The following is a 20,086-nucleotide window of genomic DNA, read 5'->3' as shown; positions in this document are numbered from 1 at the left end:
GAATAGCTCAAGTTTATTGTCATGACTATAAAGGTGGAATTAATTGATCTATTAAATAATTAGATTTATCACTGCAAATTTTCTTATCAATACGCGTGTGCGCACATAAAGAAGAAATTTATTACCTTTGTTTTAACCAGAACAATTATATGGTTTTGTGCAAAGATCTTCCAGTTGTTTGTAAAATATATAATTTTGCGCTATTCTGTTGATATATTTGTTCTAAATTTATTAATCTATTTGCTAGAGAAACTTCCCGTAGTGGATTTATCTGATCAATTTAGTTGTTGAGAAGGTTTGAGGGATAAATTGTGAGTACTTACGATAATAAGACAATAATCAGCACTTAGTATTTGAGTTGTAGAATTTAAAAACGTGAAGAGTTTGCTTTGCAAAGTATTTATTTTACTTCAAAAGTACATCCTCATCACCAAGACTGCTCGAGAATCACTGCAATTTGGACACTTCTCGGAAGGCACATGTATTATATTTATAATGTATAGTCTTATCATCTAAGCCACTCCCTTTAGATTTTATTTATTAAGCTTCACTCAAAGTATATGCAAAAATCGACTAGCCTCAGACACGGTAAAGGTCGCTAAAGAAGGATGGCAAAAGCATGCACAAGTCTCTCACTGTTGATCTGCAATTGTTCACTGTGGTTTGAGTGGTAAAATCATTTGGCCTCTCTGATGCGTATTCATGAGGAATGGCGCATTTTTCGGCAGGTCCGCAGTCACCGCCACGTCCTGGCATCCCTTCAGCTCGGTCCTCGCCACGGTGGACCGCTCGAAGAAGTGCACAATTTGGACGGACGCCTGACTGCCGTCGCTCCACTAAGAAGACACAAACCGTCGTCGAGTCTTCGCGAATTCAATTAGAGATGCCGCGGAAAGAATAATCAAAAGAACAGTACGTACAGCATTCACCATTGTGTTCGGCAGTGGATGATTTCTGGCCAACATTTAATGCTCACTCATCTCCTTTGCAGATTTCAATCAGCGATATACTTTTCATCAATGGGAAATGAAATTGTGTTTATGTACACACAAGTGAAATGCTACATCGCGCTGCGATGTTGATATTTTTTTTACATTAACAATTATTTTTTGTCTTATAAATGTTCACTCAAAGAATCCCCCAAGCATTGTACAGTTATGTAAAGTGGATTATTAAACATTTTTACCTGTCTTTTCTCCCCCTTCCCATATTATATTATGGCTGCGCCAGTTGTCGCTTCCCTTTTTACCATTCTTATTCGCTCTCTAAATGCACATTGCCGAAATATTTCGCCGCCGCATCGCACCTTCCTTTCATGTGTCCCGCGCAACACTTCAGCATCATCACAACTTGGACAATCCCGTGTCCTCAGACGTGAAGGTAACCAGTTTTCGCACTTCATTGAATTTCGGGTGGTTCTTGTCTTTCATGAGCTTGAAGATGATACTTTCGCTGGTGGTAATGTGGCAGCCGATCTCTCTCATGCGCTGCATCGCGATCGCACGGTCCTCCAGGGAGCGGGACATGGCGCAATCGGCCGCGATGTTCACTTGATAGCCCATCTGGAAGATGTGGAAGAAGAGGGAATGCTGAATATGCGGAAGGTGGCCTTTGATAATTTGTTAATTGGCTGCGAAGTTAAATGAGATATTTCCCTCCCAGATATTTATCCAGGCGCACACACACCGTTTAATACTTTACGCGTAAAATATGATCAAGTGACCTCCTCATTCCGAAAAGTGGCTGAAGAGAGCAACAGATATGGAAAAGGCATGTAAATCACGAAAACCCCTCAACAAATCATATTTCATTAAAACACTTTTGATTCATTTCCCAATAAATCATTTGCATAAGTATTTCACGCGAAATAAAGTCTGCAACCTGCTTGATTTCTCGCGAATCCCCGCATCTTCACACATCGTCAAAAGGCACTCTCGAGAGCACCCTTCCGAGCACCATGAGACATAAAGAAGGCATCTTCTTTACTGTGTCGTCGCCCATTTTTTCTCCCCGACAGATTCTTGGCAGTTGAAGATGAAATGGAAAATCCTTGATCGAACTACAATTACGAGGCAATTAAGGCCAGATGTAATTGCATATCTTTTCGCCTTGTTTGAGATGAGTCTTTTGGTGACAATTACGAAAACACTGCATTTTCATAGTGATTAAGATGCCTCTTCATCTGACATTTTCCTCGCCTCGCCATATTTATGAGTATTGCATTTTGATTTATTCCCATGGACGACTTCTTCACCCAAGCCAGATATTAATAGGAGTCATTCTGCAATTTGTACTCACGTCGCACATGTCGACAGCCGTTTGCTCCAGGCAGATGTGCGATTCCAGCCCGAAGAGGACAATGGATTCCAGGCCGTCGGGGAAGAGCTCCACCACTTTCTGCCGCATTTCCGGAGTCGCCATGCTGAACAGCGTCTTTCCGTAAATTAATTTGGCATGGCTCACGTCCAGATCCTTCACAATCCGTCCCAGCTTCTCGGGATAGTGCTCAGAGACGATCAGAGGCACATCGAGATACTTGCTGGCGGCGACCTTTTGAAAGAAGAATGAAATAAATCAAGATTTTGTATCTCTCTTAATTTAAGAGCCATCCAAATACAACTGACAACGATAAGAGACTTTTAGCAAAGACACCCCCCATTCTGAGATTCAATTGTGATGAATGTGAAGTGGAATATGAATGATTATGACAGCACTTTTCTTCATGAATTTTCCTCATTACCATTTCAGATCAGAGATATTTACGATTCCCAGAGCGTTCTGTGGAAATTTGCACATTTCCCAATCAATCAATCAACGCGAAAAGTCCCTCAAAGCCAAGAATAAGCCGCCTAATCCGCACAGACTTACCAATTTCTTGCTATTGTTGACCATTTGATCGAAGAGTTTCATGCCAGGCTTGAATTTGTCCTGGATGTCACACAGCAGGAACAGGGTCTTCTTGATGTCCAGCTGTCCAAGGCGCGCCAATTGCCGGGCCATTGTTTATCTTGTCGGTGAAAAAGGTGCAAAATGAAGAAAAATATCTACGCGCAAACACGAAACCGCCAAGGTCACGAGATTTTTATGACACTTCAGCGCGTCAGGCAGACAACTGGCGCGAAGCCACGAGTGCTGCCAACTGCGGTGATTCCTCGAGAGTTGGCTAGTGACACATTCTGCCACAAGAGCAATAATAATAAAAATAGTGAGTGAATCGGAAAAAATGATGTGCTACAGTGGAAAATGAATGCTGGTGATAATGATGATGTTGTGTACATTCTCAGTGTTCTCCTGTACGTGCATATTGAACAGAAAGGAGTGAAATGTGATTCGGTGTGGCCTGGAAAGTGAAGAAATTCCTGGGCGCCGAACTCCTCCTGTCACACTCATATCAATGAATCGCAGACAGTCTTTGGATAAATCAGGTACTTTCCACCACCATCCGGATGCTGCGGCCCATCTAGTGGCCGAGGGTGAAGTCATGGGGTGGCATTTGGGGGCTCTCCGGACGCCAAAAATGCGGAATCTTCAAATTGGCACACGGAAGACAGTCGCGCGAGTCTGTCTTCACGTTTGTTTCGCCGTCTCTCTCGCTCCGTCTTCACCTGAGATGGCCCGAAAAGTGGCCGTTCGCTTGGCAGAATTGGCGAGGTTGTGCAGCATCCATCTGAATCAGCGGCCTTTCTTTCCGCGGAGAAAGCGCCATCAGCCAGCTCGGTTGCCTTCACCTTGCTCAATCGAGGCGCCTCAGTTCCTCACGAGCGTCCGGGCCACTCTTCTCGCCATTTCCGCGGACCTCTTGCCGTACTGCGGCGCCCTCCGGACACCCTGTCTGCGCTGGAAAATATCCCCGTCTCGCATTCTCTCCCCCTGCCGTTGGCTTTTCCAGCCTTTCCACCCCATTTCGCCCGTCCGGAAGCACTCGAGGCGCCCAAACATGCGCCCCCGTGCCACCGTGCGGCGCTCGCCAGCACTTTTCGCGAGCGGAAAAGTGTGACTGAGGCAGCCTTTTCTCATCATCACACCTAAAATGTCGAGAATTTACGTGTGCGGACGCAATTATGTTAAAAATTTGTGTTTTCAATGTTGTCAGCACACACAGCGATTCTCTCTCAGGTCGGCTCTCTCGCGCACTCACACGAGCGCAGGGGTGTGAAAATATGGAAAAGTGCGCGCGAGAGAGTCCAACACAGACGCAGTTGGCGTTTGAATTGTGTTTTGTCGCGCGCGCACACACGCGCGAGAAATGCTTCCTTCATTCATACATCGCAGCTGCACCAAAGCAAGAAGATCAATATAATTGCTCTCGCTCATAAAAACCCCAGCGATAAGAGTGCCTGAGCTCACGAGTGATGAGATTCATTTGCGTACAATTATTCAGGGGATGTTCTGCTCTCCTGCCGGTTACGTAAACAACCCGGCGGAATCATAATGCAGCGGAGAATCGCGGATTCTATTCCTTTTGGGGCCTTTGACAGAGAGATTTTTATTCTAAATTTACGCAAACTACGTGAGCAAGTTCGAAGGTCAGGCGATGTGTTATCAATGTGGCGAAGAAGGGGGGAATTTTCAGAGTATCGTCTTCGTTTTCAGGGTTTTTCAGTAATGCGCGTGTATTACATAATCCAGAGAGAATTGAGTCATGAGCACATGTGTGTATCAGTTTGCCGCTGATTAGACAATATGCGGTCAGAATCTGTTGCCACTTTCCAGTCTTGTAATCCTTTTCCGGGTACAATGTCGCATGGTTTTCTCCGTGTCAATCATCACACTAATGCATAAGATATAAAATCTCTCTTTGGCTTCTCATAAAATACCCTGTTTCCGATCGGATTATGATGGTTGTTGAGTTTAAGTCTTAAACAAAACTGTAGGGGCGACGACGGTGTTTTGGCCCGCGGCTGATTTAGAGCTTCTTTCATCCAAGCATTAAATTAAGCTCATCGACTTTTCCCCCCACAAATGTTTATCTGATAAAATCGAGGATAATTTGGTAAATTAATTAACCCAAATTGCTATGGAGACCTAAGCATAAAACATAATACTTGACGGACCCGTTGGAAAAACACTTCACACAAGCGTTTTCCTTTGTCCTTGACAAACAACGAAAAATATCCCTGTTGATCCCAATAGTTGTCAACTCTCGATAACGAGGCGCTGCGGAAAATATGAACATCCACACAACTACAGGAACAAAGAGCGAAGAACCCCTCTCGCAAGAGGGCGAAGATTTACATTTCACCATCTTTTAAATGACGAGCGAGGAGGAAAACTATTTCAATTTTCTAATTATCGTCAACCTCCCGGCAAACACACACGGATGGTAGGAAAATTTGCGTTGATTTTCTCTTTTGCCATTTTTTGGACACACGAAAATCCAATTATACCCAGCTTAATTCAATTAAACTTCAGTATTACATATTTTTAATTAAATGTCATTAACCCAAATTATCGCCCAATTCATCTGTCACATTATTATCGGTGTGTGTGCGTGCAAAATGGCCCGGGAAAAGTGCCGCTTGCTTTTCGGGTTTTTCGGTGTTTGGTGGCGGCTAGGAAATTGTTGCATTTTGTGTGAGTTGATTAGAGAGTGTCCTGTTTTGTAACGCGCCCAATATGTAGTTGGTACATGATAAATGGTCTCCTTGTCTCGGGCCGATATATGTTCATCGCACTCTCGCTTATCGCCATATCAATCGCCTTATTCGCGCGAAATCAACACCAGCGCACTCACGTGGGCATTTATCGAATATCGGTGGCATCGTGCGCACACAGGCGCAGCCGAGGCACGCACACACACACACGCGCACGGAGAGAGAGGCAGAATTAAAATCAGGTAGCAGCATTTTGGACGGGATAAAAGAAAAGACCATGACGATTGCTATGGTTGTCCTCTCTTTTTGCACTCTCTTGGCGACGCGCGGGTGTGTGGTTGGGCATTTGACACGCGCATATATGATTCTCGAGACTTCTTCGCCGTCCACCCGTTCACATGTCCTCCCCTTTTCATCGGCATCCGCTCTGGGGGCGCCCAGGGCGCGGAGAGGGTGTGGGAGAAGGCCTAGACGATCTCGACATTTGCGCTGCCGCTTTCTCCGTCTGTGACCATCAGAGGAGCTTATGGTGAAATGGGGAAAAATCGGCGACAGTGTGTATATAGTTAAATTGAAATGAGACAGATAATACACGTTTGTTGGTTGCTCAAAGAATAACGGGTTCTCTAATATTGAAGCGAAGAAGAACAGTTTTAATAATTCGTCGACAGTGAGACACCGAACCCGATCTCTGGTAATTTTTCTCCGACTGCCAGACTTACTTATTGCTCACCGCAATGATTTCTGAATTGAAACTTCTTAATGGGTTTGCTACATGCCGAAATGCTGCTGTGGTATTTGAGGGGGTTTTAATCTCTTGTTTGCACAAATCTTAAGACATCCTCACTTTCCCTAATAAGCGTATTAAATGCACAGCAATTTATGTTCTGGAAATCACTACTAAAGAACGATGTGCAGGTATTTTTGGGACTCTGCAAGAGCAATTATGCTCTTCAAGAGTTTATCTAACTGAAATTCCTCTTCAGACATATCAAGCGTCTTTTTATTGTGGCCCAATTTTAAGTTAAATTACCTATTGTGAGTCGGAAAGCACACTAGGTATAGAGAGACAAACTGTAAGATGCCGTTTTTTTCTTTGTATTTCTGCACCGAAAATGAATGCAAAAGGGGGAGAAAAAAGAAAGGTTATTTATTTTTTTAATTCTGTTGTTTACTCTATAGAAAATAAACAACAGATTAATATTGTGTAGACACAATATTTATTTGCTCACCGATGACGACTATATTACATGATTGTATTCATTCATTAGAATAATGCCAAATACGCTGTGGGTTGTGCCAAAAGTGCCAAGTGCTATTCTAGAATTAATTCCTCACCACTCGAGACAGTATATAAAGTTTTAATCTGTGAACTTGTCTGTGAATGAAGGAAAGAGACAATTAATGTGAAGCTATAGTTATGCAAATTGAAAGAAAATATGAATCCGGACAAAAGAAAGAGCTTTTTTGCCTTCTTTCCGCCACTCATAATCCAATATAGGAGGGTCTTTTATTGATACCATAAACGCGAGCAATTATCACTGGTGTACAACAACATTTGTTGGGATGTCGCTTAGCGTGTTGACTGTGTGGGCAAAAAATGACGAAAATCACGGCATAAATTTGAAATTTATTTCTGTCCCGAGAGGCAGAGAAATGTGAGTGCGAGAGAGAGTCAGTGTGTAATTTTTGGCAATTAAATTATGCCATTGTGAATTGAAGGTGTCGCGCAAGTGGTTGGTCTATCGTCTTCTAAGCGCTCTCTCACTCTCTCGCTCGTGCTCTCTCTCGCAATCTTCGCTCTCCAAATATTGTATTTCTCTCAACACACTCTCAAATATGGCATCTCAAGTTTTCTTCATCGCCCGTTCTCGCTCGCTCTCGGGCATTTGGCATCTTCTGTCGGAGAACGTGAGCGACTGAACACAACACGCACACAACACTGCGGATTTTCGCGTACGAGAGGCCACACACTCGCTCACGAGGCATCGCAGAGAGAGAGAGAGAGTTTGGACCTAAGGTGGCCTGAGAGAGTGAGAAAGTATGGCATGAAGCAGAATGAAGAGCATCAAAATACCGTGTATAGAATTGAGCATAAATTCGATGAGAAGCAAAATATGTAGATATACCGTGCGATTGTTCCTGGGAATGAAATGGAAACAGTGGAAATGGGTCTGCTTCTTGGGTGTGCGCGAGTGAGAGGGGAAGAATGACTGACGGGAGGAGAGAGAGAGCGAGATTTTGTTGGGAGATTCATAAAAGAGCGTAATAAAGTGTGTGTGATTGACTACAAATGTCGATTTCTTCAATATTTATTGAAAATTTGTGTTTATTATCGCATTAAATTCGCATTTGTGATCAATTGGCGGGCGTACTTATCGTGTAGTAAGTGGTAATGTGTGAAATACATGGGTAGTGAGGGCCATTGAGGCGACAATTGATTGGCTGGAGTGTTTGACAATATCGCCACTTTTGTTTTGTGTATTATCGCTCTTTGACGGGGAGACAAGAGAATACGCCACCGAGAGAGGTGGAGAGGAGAAAAAAAAGGTGTAAGACTCTGCCTCTGGACACTTTGGCCCCTTTTTGCTCGTCGTGCAAATGACGAAAAGGCCACTTTTCGCGAGATATCGGGCGTCTATTTGATTTTTTGGCCACACGATGGGCACGAAATTTGCTCTTACAAGAGTGCTCGGATCGGATTGAGCGAAGAGATTGTGCGGTGGGTAAAGAAAGGCGAAGAACAAGAGAAATCTCGACAAGGGAGGGTGAGCTTGTGCCAGGAGTCGAATGTAGACTTGGTGATTGAGAGAGTGTCTGACTCTTGAATGCTAATCGGTAAATAATAGCTTGAACTTGAGGTATTGCATTGCTTGTGCCAATGAATTTTCCTTACTGCACACCCGAATTGCTCACGCAACGCCACTTCTCGGAGCCTCCCGGAATGGCGTTGATGAGTGGCGGAGGAGAGATCTGAGAAGAGAGGAATTGACGGTGTGTTTTCTCTTGCAGGAATTCTGTCTCCGCCTGGTTCATTTGTAGCGCCCAGCCCATCCCCATCGGTTCCGGCCAGTCCGAGGCTGCAGCCATCGCCGTCGCAGTCGCCCTTCGCCCAGGATGTGCTGCTGGTGACTAACAACACGGTGGTGACTCAGGAGCCAGATCACAAGACAACGATCCCAACGAGGCGGCCGTCCTTCCATCAGGTGGCAAACAGCCCAAATGCCGGCACGGTGCTCTTTCGGCCGAGTCCCACGCAATCGCCGGCGGGGGCGAGTACGTTCATCACGGGCGCGAGCACCGAGCTCAATGCCACCCTCGTGGGATCCAACAACATCGCTCTGAATAAGGTGGAAAAGGTGCTGTGATTGAGGGTGGAATTGGTTGACTGACGTGTATCTTTTGCAGAAGCTCGGGAAGAAGACACCCCAGCCTCATGGCGGCCATGGAATGCCCACGACGGCCAGCAGCCCCAAGGCGTCCAAAAAAGCCATGTCGTTGACAAACAGTCCCATAACCAGCCCGAGTCCCATCGCGAGTCCCACGTCAAACACGGCTCTGCGTCCACCGACGCCACAGCCAATTATTCAGCAGGTGAGCTTGACTCTTTCCATCTCATAGCCTCTCAAGAAAGCAGATTACGCAATGTTCGTCTCAAGTCAAAGGATATTTTCCCCTAGTATTTTGCATTGATACTCTGCAATCGTCTGTAAACGGTGTGGATTAAATGAACACAAACGTTTCAAATTGCAATGTTTGCAAGGATATGTGTACGCAAAGTTTTCGTAAATATTATGATAGATAAAGCGAAACCATTTGAATGCGGAATATTGTTCCCTTTCAATGCAATTGTCAGAGCAAAAGGCTCAGTACACGTGTCCAGTTCTTAGAATGGAATTAGAGCACTGAAATTCAATAGGACATTACTATTGCTCAATGTATTTTCACGGTCAAGTTAAAGCATTGGAAGGGAAACAATAGGATTATAACGATTAATTAGCATTGTATCAATTATATCCTTTCACATTTATGTCTCTGTATTGCATTAATGAGCAAATCAAACGGGTCAGATGTCCATAAGATGAATTTGTGTAACTGAAATGGGGTCATTGGCACCTTCCGGCAATGGCACTGCCGCAGGACAATGTTTAATAAAATATTTCAAGGGCATTCGAATATGACATTGCTGAATTCACTGAACTAATCAATGCATCATTCTCTATCTCGTGACAGATTCCGGTGATGAGCAGCGGCAATCAGTTGTTGCAGATCATCCAGGGACCCCAAATAATAGCGCCTCAGCGACAGGCTCACATCATCACGTCGGCACAGGCTATCGCGCCGCAGCAGGCCCAGCAGCCGGGCCAGTTTGTGAGTCAGCAGCACATCAAGAACAACAAGGCGCCACAGCAGATCCTGCCAAAGCCCACGACCACAGTTCTCCAGGTGACTGGGAAGAACACGACGACTGTGGCAAAGGGTGCGCTGCAAATTGGGCAGCAGTCGCACCAGGCGCCGTCGCAGGCTCAGCTTCAGACGCAGCTCGTACAGTCGCAGGCGCCCCAGGTTGTCCAGCAGGCGCAACAACCCGCCCCACCGCATCAAGTGATCTCGGCGGCTGCTCAGACAACGGCCACTGCCAATGCCACGCAGGGCAACATCATCCTGCCTACGGGGAGTCTCAACACCCAGCCGCTGCTTGTGAATCAGATGCCGGTGATTGTGCAGCAGAACACGCCCCAGGGTGTGCAGTTCATCCTGCGTCCGTCAGCGCCGCAGATAACGGCACCTGGGCTCGTGATTCACAACACCAGACCTCAACTGCCGCCTCCACAGCCGCAGCAATTGCTCCGGATTGTCAATGCCAATGGATCCATGCAGCTGGCGGCCGCCACGCCGACATTCATCGTGTCGTCGCAGGCGAATCTGATTCAGCAGAATCTGCAGGGAATCAAGGCGAACACGGCCACGCCACTGACGCAGATTAGTGGTCTGCAGGCTCAGCGGCAGCCGCAGCAAATCGCGGCGGCAATTAATCAACACCTGATCGGGCAGAGTGTGGCCCAGATCCAGAATCTGCAGCTGAACGGCAATCTCACGCACATCCAGATGCCAAATGGACTCAATGGGCAGTTCATTTCGCAGTTGCCGTCGCAGTTTCAGCAGAGTCTTACCGGTTTCAATCAGCTCAATCAGAACATAAGTTTGAATCAAATTAGTAGTACGAACTTGTCTCAGATCGCTGCCGCGGCGGCTGCATCGCAGAACATGGCCACATTTCAGTCTCCACCGCCGCCACAACAGCCTCACGGTGGGGATTTGGTCGTGTCGCAGATGCAGTTCACGACGCAGCAGCAGAACACAATCACGGTGTCGCAGGCACAGCAACTGGCGCAGCAGCAAATACCACCGATCCCAATATCGCCCATCATGTCGCCACAGAATCCGACCATTCTTCAGTCCGTCACGCCAGAGCCCGTGAGGAATCCGACTCCTGTGAAGCACACGAGTCAGGGGAATACTCCGCAGCTGCTGCTGGACAAGGGCGAAATCAAGTGTGAAAATGCACAGGGGAAGAGTGAAAATGCATCCGCCAAGCTAGTTTCCATGCCTCCGAGTAAGCCGAAGAAGGCGAAGAAGTCCAAGAAGAAGAGCTCGTCCAGCTCAGACTCGGGAGCAATAATGAGCACGGGAAAGTTGGACTTGGCGAATGTTATGAAGTTGTGCGGCATCATGGATGACGATGATCTGATGGATGGTGAGATGGAGATGCCCATGATGACGGATTCGCTGGAGGTGAAGGACACGTCGCCGCTGAGCCAACAAGAACCCAGTGTAGCGTCCAGTGCGGGGGATATAATGATAACAATACCCTTTTCGGGTCAAAACACAGACATTCCATTCAGTTTTACAATTCCAAATAGCGTAGAGAATAGCGATGTGCAGCAAACGAAGAGCACGGCGATCGCCAAGGTAGCGCCAGAGGTGAAGAGTGATCCTGTGGGTGGGATTCAGACTGTGCAAACTAGTTCAGCGCCTGGCAGTGGAACACCCTTCATGATCACAATTGACTCAACTGAGGGCAACATGGGACAGCCCTACACCATCTCAATTCCTCACATTCCATCCGATAGTGGTGAAAAGAGTGGCGTAATTGTGTCTGGCTCTGCGATGGCGAACGACGCCGGCAACTCTGTTGGGATCTCTCTGCCGCAGACGTCAATGTGTGTCCCCACATTTGTAAATACTGTGCTCAGCAGTACTGTCACGCCGACACTTCAGAGCCAAATCAATGAGATTCAGAATCAACTGATGGGCGTTGTGACGCCAACAACGAGCGCACCATCGACTATCGTGACTTCGAGTATAACCAGTGTGACCAACACGTCGACGGTTGTTACGAAATCCACCCCAACAACACCGACATCCTCCACCGCGACCACACCGACTGGGATTGTGCTGAAGAAGAAGAGTGCCAAGAAGAGCAGCAAGAAGCTGGAGAAGGCGGTGAAGAATCTCGTTGGGGTGGTTCCAGGCCAAATAGGAAATATTCAGATATCACAAGTGGATGGATCGAAAACGTCGCCGGTATCGTCGAAGAATGTAATTGATAATCAAATTCAAATAACCCCAATCATGGAGACAACGAAGGCATCACTGCAGCAGCACATAACTTCTGTGGCACCTCAGCAGCAACTCCTGGTCACAGCCAGTCAGCAAGTTGTTGGAATGCCAAATATTGTGACGACAGTGAGTTCTGGCGGGGCATCGAATGTTGTTCAACAACCGCAAATACTTCAACATCAAATAGCAACGGCGCCACCCATTCAATCGGTTGCGACGCCCGGTGTGGTTAATTTGCAGCCAAATATTGTTCAGCCGAATGTGCAAATCAATCTGCCCAACAATTTGCAGCCACAGATTGCGACGCAACCCATTATGCCACAACTCACGGGCGCTCTGAGTCTCTCTCTGGCGGAAGATGGTCGACTGTTGCTTCGTCACGATGCTAATGCACCACAAGATGCTCAGTCTCAAGTGATTCTCCAGACTATCCTCAGTGGCGCTTTGGGCAATGTGACACTGATCACAGAACCACCAACTGTGGAGAAACAACAGCCGCAACCTGTTCAGCAGCAGCCACAGCAATCACCGGCTCAGCCTCAACCGAAGATCTTTGCAAACAATATCATTGCGCCACAGAAGACCTTGTCAGCGCCAAACATTGTCACTACGCCACAGGGAAAGAGCATTGTGATCCCAGCGGCGAGTCCACAGACGAGTACAGCTCAATTCATCCCACAATCAACAGCCTCAGTGGCGACAACAATCACGGGAAGCCCACAGATTTCCAGTAACATTCTCGGGACATCACAGGGTCAGATATTGCATCAACAATCGCCTGTGGTGACACAGAATGCAATATTTCCCACGTCTGTGAGTCAGCAGCCTCAGAATGTTCAGGCGTCAACGGCGCCAACTGTGATCCAGCCAATGGAGACGCAGACGCTGAAGAATGTGCGGAAGATCCAGACTTCGAGTCAGTTGCAGACATCAACGGCGACCATTTCACCACAACCCACGACAGTTTTGATGAACGCCAACTTGCCGAAGTTCGTGGAATTGCCAAAGATCGGACCGAATCAACAGTTGTTCTCGCTCAACACCATCACCAATCAGATAACCCAGATAAATCCGGGATTGACGACAGCTTCGCTGGGTCCGATGGAGAGACTGTTGATTGTCCCGGCGGGAATCAATGCTCAGCAACTGGCGCAGTGTTTGCTGCAGGGACAGATTCACTTCAACAATATCGGACAGGTGAACCAGGCGCAAGAGCGCAGTGAGCAGAGCCAGACAAATCAGGGGCATCCGGTCAGCGGTCAGAAACCTGTGGCTATCGTGGGTCAATCAGCTGGTGGCAATTTGCAGGCCGTGGGAAATGCCGCAACGCCCGTGAGCAACCATCAGACTTTGCACCTGCATCAGTCGCTCCAGCCGGGCAAAGATCAGGTGAAAGTGTCAGGTGTGGTGAAGATCAGTGAGAATAAGTTAAAGAAGGCGAGTAAAGTGAAGAAGCTAAAGCCACTGAGTGAGGCCAAAGTGATAAAGATGGCACCGGGCAAGAGTGTTGTTGTGCTGGAGAATCGAACGCTGCAGAAGTGCAATCACTTCAATGATGGCTCAACGAAGTCGCAGGGACGCATTCTACTGCATCCCTCCACGCCAAATGCCGTGGTGACGACAACGAGTCCCTTGACCACGAGTCTGGGAAGTGCCAATGTTCAGATGAACACAACTGCGAGCTGCTCCTTGCCGACAACATCTGTCCACGTGCCAAATACCGCCATAGTGCGTCCGAGCATAATCTCGAATAATGCCAGACACCATGCGTCCTCAACAAACACCCACTCTCATCCCATAATCACGCCGACCATCAATCAACAACCAGTGCAGCCAGTGATTCCGTCACCCAGTCAAGATCAGCATTCCCATCATCAGACCATTCTGCACCCGAAGGTTCCCTTGCAATCTCTGTCGCAGACGAACAGCAAATCAATAGCAACACCTAGCGGGCAACTTCCGCCACTGGTGAGTGTCAACACGACTCTGCCACGCGTGCAGACAATCCAGTTGACGCCGCAGAAGCAGCAAATGCTGAAGGATGTGCAAATGAAGATTCAGACACTGTCGGGCAAGCTGCAGAACAAGACACTCTTGTCCACACTCACCATCCCCATTGACTATGATGCCTCGAATTCGCTGCACAATCAACCATTGCCAACACTCACGAATCTCCACACGATGAGCGACGCCGAAATCCACTCAGCGCTCCAGCGTTTATTCCTGGAGCAGCAAAAGATTCTGGCAACGGGCAAAATTATTCCCACCATCCCGACATCACACTCTTTTCCCAGCATGCCTCAACCAGTGCCCACGACACAGATTCAAGTGGCTGTTGCTCTGCCCAAGCAATCAACTTCCGGCGCTTTCCTGCCTTCGCACATTGAGCTCACGCCTTCGCTGTCCATCAAGCAGGACGTCATACCGTCGCCCTCAATTGCATCCATCAACGCAACAGTGTCTGTAGCACCCGCAAGCAATATCCTGACGATGACTTCCAGCAAGGCCACCCTTGGAGCGTCAGCCAATCAACAGTTGAACGCCCATCAGGAGGGTGTCAGTGTGCCACAGATGAGCCCGAAAATGAAGATTCCCAGACAATGTTTGTGAGTATAGTAGAGTAGATGTAGGACGAAAATACTTTGTTGCTTTCTTAGAATCCTCGAAGAGATTTTTTCAAGAAGAAAAAATTTGTATTTTTAGAGCAGTTTTTCCACCTGTGTGTGCTATGTTAAACCATATGATTTGACTTTAAATGACCCAGAAAAGTGACACAATGCTATTTTTACGCAGATTCGAGAGACAATTGGCGGTGGATCAGGAGGGTTGTACGAATCCGGATACAAAAACGCCATTTAACAACAAAGAGGATGCCATAAAGCGTTTAATACGGTAATTTGGGATTTAATATTTGTTTTGACTGAAAGTAACCCTCAACAATGGCCTATTTGCAAACAGGTACCATTGCACATATGGCGATGGTGAGAGTGAGGAGGACGTGGCGAGTGATGTGGAGGCGTTCGAGAGGACAGCAAATGGTTTTCAAGATCAATTCAATGGCATGATTAATAAGTATCAGCTTCTCCTCATGAAAGAGTCAATGGTGAGATGAATGATTTGGTGTATTTCATTGAGAGATTTTTTCACTTACACACGCGTATGTTGTGTTATTTTTTATGTCTTTTCAGCATCATGTGCAAACGTCGGAATTGATGATGATTGATCGGCTTCTGCTGTCGGACATACAGAAGGATATACTGGACATGCAGATGAATATATCAAATGACCTGAATGCACCGGCATCGGTGAAGTCATCTGATGAAGGTGAAATGGTGCCGTATAATGTGGAAGTGAAGAGTGAAGTGAAGAAGGAAATTGTGATCCCAGCGACGAGGAGTACTCCTGATGTATCTGCAGCTGTTCTGCCCGCTTCGGTGACTCAGAATCAACCGCTGTGCAAACAAGCCACGTCAATCCCGAGTGATGTGAAGCATGTGTCTGTTGTTCACTATGGATATGGTGCTGCTGCAAGTGGTGCAAATCAGTTGAATGTGAAGAATTCCAGTGAAATGAAGAAGGAGCTTGAGCAATTTGACATTGAATCTGAGATAACACCGAGTTTTATCATGAAGAAGTGCGAAAGTGCTAATCCAAGAACGAACACAGATCTCGAGGAGGAGAGTTATCATTTCGGTTTGGAGTACTACAATCAACAGGATTCCAAGGAGCCACCAGTGGCGGATGAGGACTCAAAACCCGAGCCGTACGATGAGTGGTTGTGCATACAGAAGGAGTTGGGCTACATCAGCGAGAGCAACAAGAGGAGTGAGATGAAATTGAGTGAGATGTCGCCTAGTGAATCTTCGCTGGACCACAACAAGTCCGTGGAGAAGCAATTGTCCGAGATATTTGATCATCACAGTCCGAAGAGTGTGGAGCATCAGCTGAATGATCTCTTCAATCCACCCTCGACGTCCGCGAAGAGCAACACGGAGAGCATAGTAACGTCGAATTCACCTCTATCGGAGTTCTTCAGTGCAGACTCAATTGTGGGCAATGCGCACTCGGATAAATCCGTGGAGACTCGCTTGGAGGCGATGTTTGGCGAGGCGCCGGAAGATGACAAGACGGATCTCGTGGAGACACGTCTGGAGGCACTCTTCCAAGGGGCCACGCACGATGCTTCAGCTTCTTTTGCGAACAATCTCCATCAGGGATTGATGCAGTCAAACATGAGCAAGCGTCAGTGGAACAACAACGGTGAGATACTAATCTCACCCACAAGTGGCAATGATTCTGGGGAGAATGTCATCTTCTCCAAGAGATCCTACATGGGAGGAGCGACTGAGAACTTTGTGGATGCCACAGGACACATGGGTAACAACAATCGCTGGATAAATGAGTATCCCAATGCGCACGCCATGGAGCACCAGCCGCAGAGTCAGCAGTATGACTTCATAGGCGACACGATGGACTGTGTTTTGGCAGATGCGACGCAACATCATGGCGATGGGTCGGAGATGAACAAGCGCTTGTGGAATGGTGATCTGTTGGCGCACAACGAGGTTGTGCCTGCGAAGAAGATGTGCTTCATCAGCAAGGATATGTTGGAGAGGGACTTTCTCGACATGGGATCAACTGCGACGCAGCATCAGGTGTCAGAGCTGAGTATGCAGCAGCAGATGAATCACACGGGCTTTGGGGCCATGAACACGATGCAGCTGAGCGGCGGAAGCTTGAGTGGGCAGAACAACAGCTTGAATGCTGCGACAAACTTCGATGAGGACATCAGTCGACAGGTGCAGAATGCCATTGACAGTATCTTGAACCTGCAGAGTTCCGAGGCGGATTCCTTCCACTTCTCACTGGATCAGATGGGATCATTTCTCGCTGATCCCACACTTACGCCCATGATCTCGAATCTTCAACCGACAACGAGCCAAACGTCCACGGCCAGGCCGCCGTCGGTGGCGAAGAGGAAACAACTGCCGGCACCGCATCTCAATCACACCAGCCAAATGCAGCGCCTGGAGGAGATCAATGACTGCTTAATGCACGCTGGCAGCGAGAATCCCAGCCATCACGTGATAATCGACTCCTCGCCGTCAGGCTCCTCGTCGTCATCCAGTGGGACTGTGGTGAGTCACGACTTCAATTCTGTAGGCGCTGCTCATGATTCTGTTAATTCGACTGGTCTTGATGACACAGTCAAGTCCATTATAACTTCCTGACAACTTTCCATAGAGTTCACAACGGCCGCTCTCTAGGGCGCAAAAGTATTGCAAAACGTTCCCATTCGATTGATTGACTCAGAGTCAATAATTATTGCTGATGACAGTGCGTTTTATTTGCCTCCAGAAAGTCCACTGAGAGATTGAATTGTGATTGGAGAAATTCTTCTAAAGTCAATCTTCTGCAATCACAATTCAACTGATTGTGAAATTTTTGGTGGAAAAAAACAGTGTTTTTGTCCAGAATTTGATTCTTTTTATTGCACATTTTTCATAAGGAATGTTAATGCAAAGAATTTTGTACATTTGTGAGCAATAACAAAAAAGAAATGTAATTGTTTGTCTTGTTGTACATTTTCACCATGAAATCATTGTTGATTTTGTGACAATCACTTGAGAAAAGTTGAATTGCATCTATAGAAAGAGAGAAAAATTGATTCTTCTTTTTTAATGGATTGGTGTGTGACAAGGCAATTTGATCAATACTGAAGAAGTTGACTTTAACGTGCATTAAATTGAAGAAAAAAATACACACAAGTACCAAATATATTTATGCATAGAAAAACTGTATCAGATGGAAAACTGAAAAAGGTATTCAACGCACACAAGTGTGTACCAAAACTATGACACTATCATAAACTAATTGTGATTTGCTAATCATGTACTAGAAGAGAAGAAGATAAAGGCTGCAGAATCTTGTATAGCTCAAATTTTTGGGATGAGAAAGCCGCCGCGTTTGAGGGCGATGGGAAATTTGTGTGGAGAAAATGCGGATTGGATGATGAAAATCTACTTCATGATTCATGATGCGTACAGTTGGCGGAGAGGAATAAATCAATTCATCAGTGGAATGGGACAATTTGTATATTGTAGATTGACACAAGTCCGCAATCGATAGAGTTCGGTTGGTTGAAAATTGTATTGCATAAATTAGTACTGAATTTTAAGATTGGACGGAAAGTAAATATTAGGTGTGAGTTGAGAAAACCCAGTTATCGAGCGGGAGAAAAGGAGAGGAAGAGAGAGAAATTACCAATTACTGGTATTCATACCTAAACTTCTACTACAGTACATTAATAATGAATGTATTAATATTTTATCAAGTATGAAAAGAATCAATGAGTCTATATACATGTAGCTAAATTATTATACATATAAATAAAGTAATTTTTAGGTAAAGAAAGAATATATATAATAATTGTATATGTAAGAAATTAACTTATAGTGGTATTTGTAATAAAATGAAGAAGTTTGTATATATATTGCAAGATTTGGACTATGGATGATGACAATGAGGCGGAAAATGGTTCTAGCGTAATTTGATTTTTGTCTCCCGTTCTCTAAATCAATCCGGCATCACTTACGGTAACCTCTTTTTTTGTATGTAATTATTTTAGAAGAAAGAAGAAAACGAAAGAAATTGTTTTTATTTTATGTATCACGGTGGATGGTAGCTATTTAAATGTATCATTTTTTTTAGGTGTGAAAACGAAAGAGACGCAACAAATTTAATTATTTATTTTCATATTATTAAGGATTAGTTTTATGCAAATTGGAGGATGGCATGAAAATTCATGGCGTGTAAGAAAATTCACACAGTTAATATTTCAATCAATGTGGCTGTAGCAAAACATGGACATGGAAGATTGTGTTTCTTTGAAGATACTTCTTTTCTTTGGTTTATCTTTTCGTTGTTTCCCCAAAAAAAAACAGAAAAAAAATCTCATTTTGACGATGATAATAGAGAATTCCCTGCAATTCTGTGCCAAATATCGACAAGAAAAGAATATTTAGAGAGAGAAAAGATAGAGTGAGAGTGGAACAGACAGAAAAATATCACAGTGCCCAAAGTAACGCCAAGAGTGAAAAGGGTAAAACACTTAACAATAAAATATATTAAAAAGAAAAAAAACATGTTAAATAAACTAACTGAATAACATAAGAACCATATCCATGACTGTGTACTCATTGAATAAGTGGAACACAAATTGATACAGCGTATTTTTTCGAGGAAATGTGAGAACTTTGAACCATTTTTGTAATATCATCCTTTTGAAATTTTAAACAAATACTCTCTTGCAACAAATGTACCTTGAATATGTTTTTTTTGCTAATATTTCGTACTTACAGTAAATATTCTGTGTTTTCACGCTACAAAATATTATATTCTGCACAGAATGGTGATAAATGAGGCACATTTAAGTTGCAGACATAAATTTTTTTTTTAATAAAATACAAGAAAACAAGGTTGTTTGGTTGTTATAATTGTAAGTGAGACAGTAATATATATATATATATTAGTTTTCTGCACACACTTTATTTAAAACATTTCAATGCATCACATGGAAACTTTCTTCCCTTCACACGGAGATTTATTTCGAGGAAAAAAAAACAAGATGATAAATATGGAGATAATATGTAATTGTGTACATATTGTATTTGGAGAAAAAAAGGAATATTTCAATTAATTAGACAAGATTATTGTGTTCTTTAGTTTGTAAACATTACTTATAAGTGATAGAATAAATTATTGCAAAGAGGGCATGGAAAAAAGAGGAAAATATCTCGATTGTGAAGGAGATGCTCACACAAAAAAGGAATGAAAATAATAATGTATAGAAGATCCACTATTTAAGC

The 20,086-nt window shown here is 45.1% G+C and overlaps 3 protein-coding genes across 3 annotated transcripts in view; 2 read left to right on the top strand and 1 right to left on the bottom strand.

Annotated features, from left to right (window-relative positions):
• The window catches only part of LOC132265201 (autophagy-related protein 16-1), a 91,856-nt gene extending 91,015 nt beyond the window's left edge, over positions 1-841 (top strand). Inside the window, exon 6 of the mRNA XM_059765778.1 lies at positions 729-841. Coding sequence (XP_059621761.1) covers positions 729-822 — 94 coding nt within the window. The 3' untranslated portion in view covers positions 823-841. The remainder of the gene's footprint in view (positions 1-728) is intronic.
• On the bottom strand, positions 384-3,108 carry LOC132265202 (isochorismatase domain-containing protein 1). Its single transcript, XM_059765779.1, has 3 exons — positions 2,869-3,108; positions 2,299-2,550; positions 384-1,562 (listed from the first exon to the last, which is right to left on the bottom strand). Exons 1-3 carry the CDS (start codon positions 2,998-3,000, stop codon positions 1,344-1,346), a joined length of 603 nt encoding a protein of 200 aa, XP_059621762.1. The 5' UTR covers positions 3,001-3,108; the 3' UTR covers positions 384-1,343.
• A 156-nt stretch (positions 3,109-3,264) lies between these two features.
• LOC132264944 (mucin-17) lies at positions 3,265-19,674 on the top strand. Its single transcript, XM_059765293.1, has 8 exons — positions 3,265-3,425; positions 8,607-8,944; positions 9,003-9,188; positions 9,828-14,824; positions 15,012-15,110; positions 15,177-15,321; positions 15,407-17,356; positions 18,930-19,674. The coding sequence occupies exons 1-8, from the start codon at positions 3,395-3,397 to the stop codon at positions 18,933-18,935; spliced, it is 7,752 nt and encodes a 2,583-aa protein (XP_059621276.1). The 5' UTR covers positions 3,265-3,394; the 3' UTR covers positions 18,936-19,674.
• Positions 19,675-20,086: the final 412 nt, after the last annotated feature.

Source organism: Phlebotomus argentipes, unplaced genomic scaffold, assembly GCF_947086385.1.
Source record: "Phlebotomus argentipes unplaced genomic scaffold, Phlebotomus argentipes genome assembly contig_2, whole genome shotgun sequence".
Classification (NCBI taxonomy): Eukaryota; Metazoa; Arthropoda; class Insecta; order Diptera; family Psychodidae; genus Phlebotomus; species Phlebotomus argentipes.
Note: the sequence above shows the minus strand (reverse complement) of the source record. Positions and strands in the feature narration are given on the sequence as shown.

Bases quoted from the DNA above. Each gene is read 5' to 3' on its own strand.
- LOC132264944 (XM_059765293.1), top strand. From the start codon at position 3,395: ATGAATCGCAGACAGTCTTTGGATAAATCAG. The intron at 8,945-9,002 runs GTGGAAAAGGTG...TATCTTTTGCAG, and splicing joins ACAACATCGCTCTGAATAAG to AAGCTCGGGAAGAAGACACC. The intron at 15,111-15,176 runs GTAATTTGGGAT...ATTTGCAAACAG, and splicing joins GCCATAAAGCGTTTAATACG to GTACCATTGCACATATGGCG.
- LOC132265202 (XM_059765779.1), bottom strand. From the start codon at position 3,000: ATGGCCCGGCAATTGGCGCGCCTTGGACAGCTGGACATCAAGAAGACC. The intron at 2,551-2,868 runs GTAAGTCTGTGC...TTCTTTCAAAAG, and splicing joins TCAACAATAGCAAGAAATTG to GTCGCCGCCAGCAAGTATCT. The intron at 1,563-2,298 runs GTGAGTACAAAT...CACATCTTCCAG, and splicing joins CGGCTGTCGACATGTGCGAC to ATGGGCTATCAAGTGAACAT.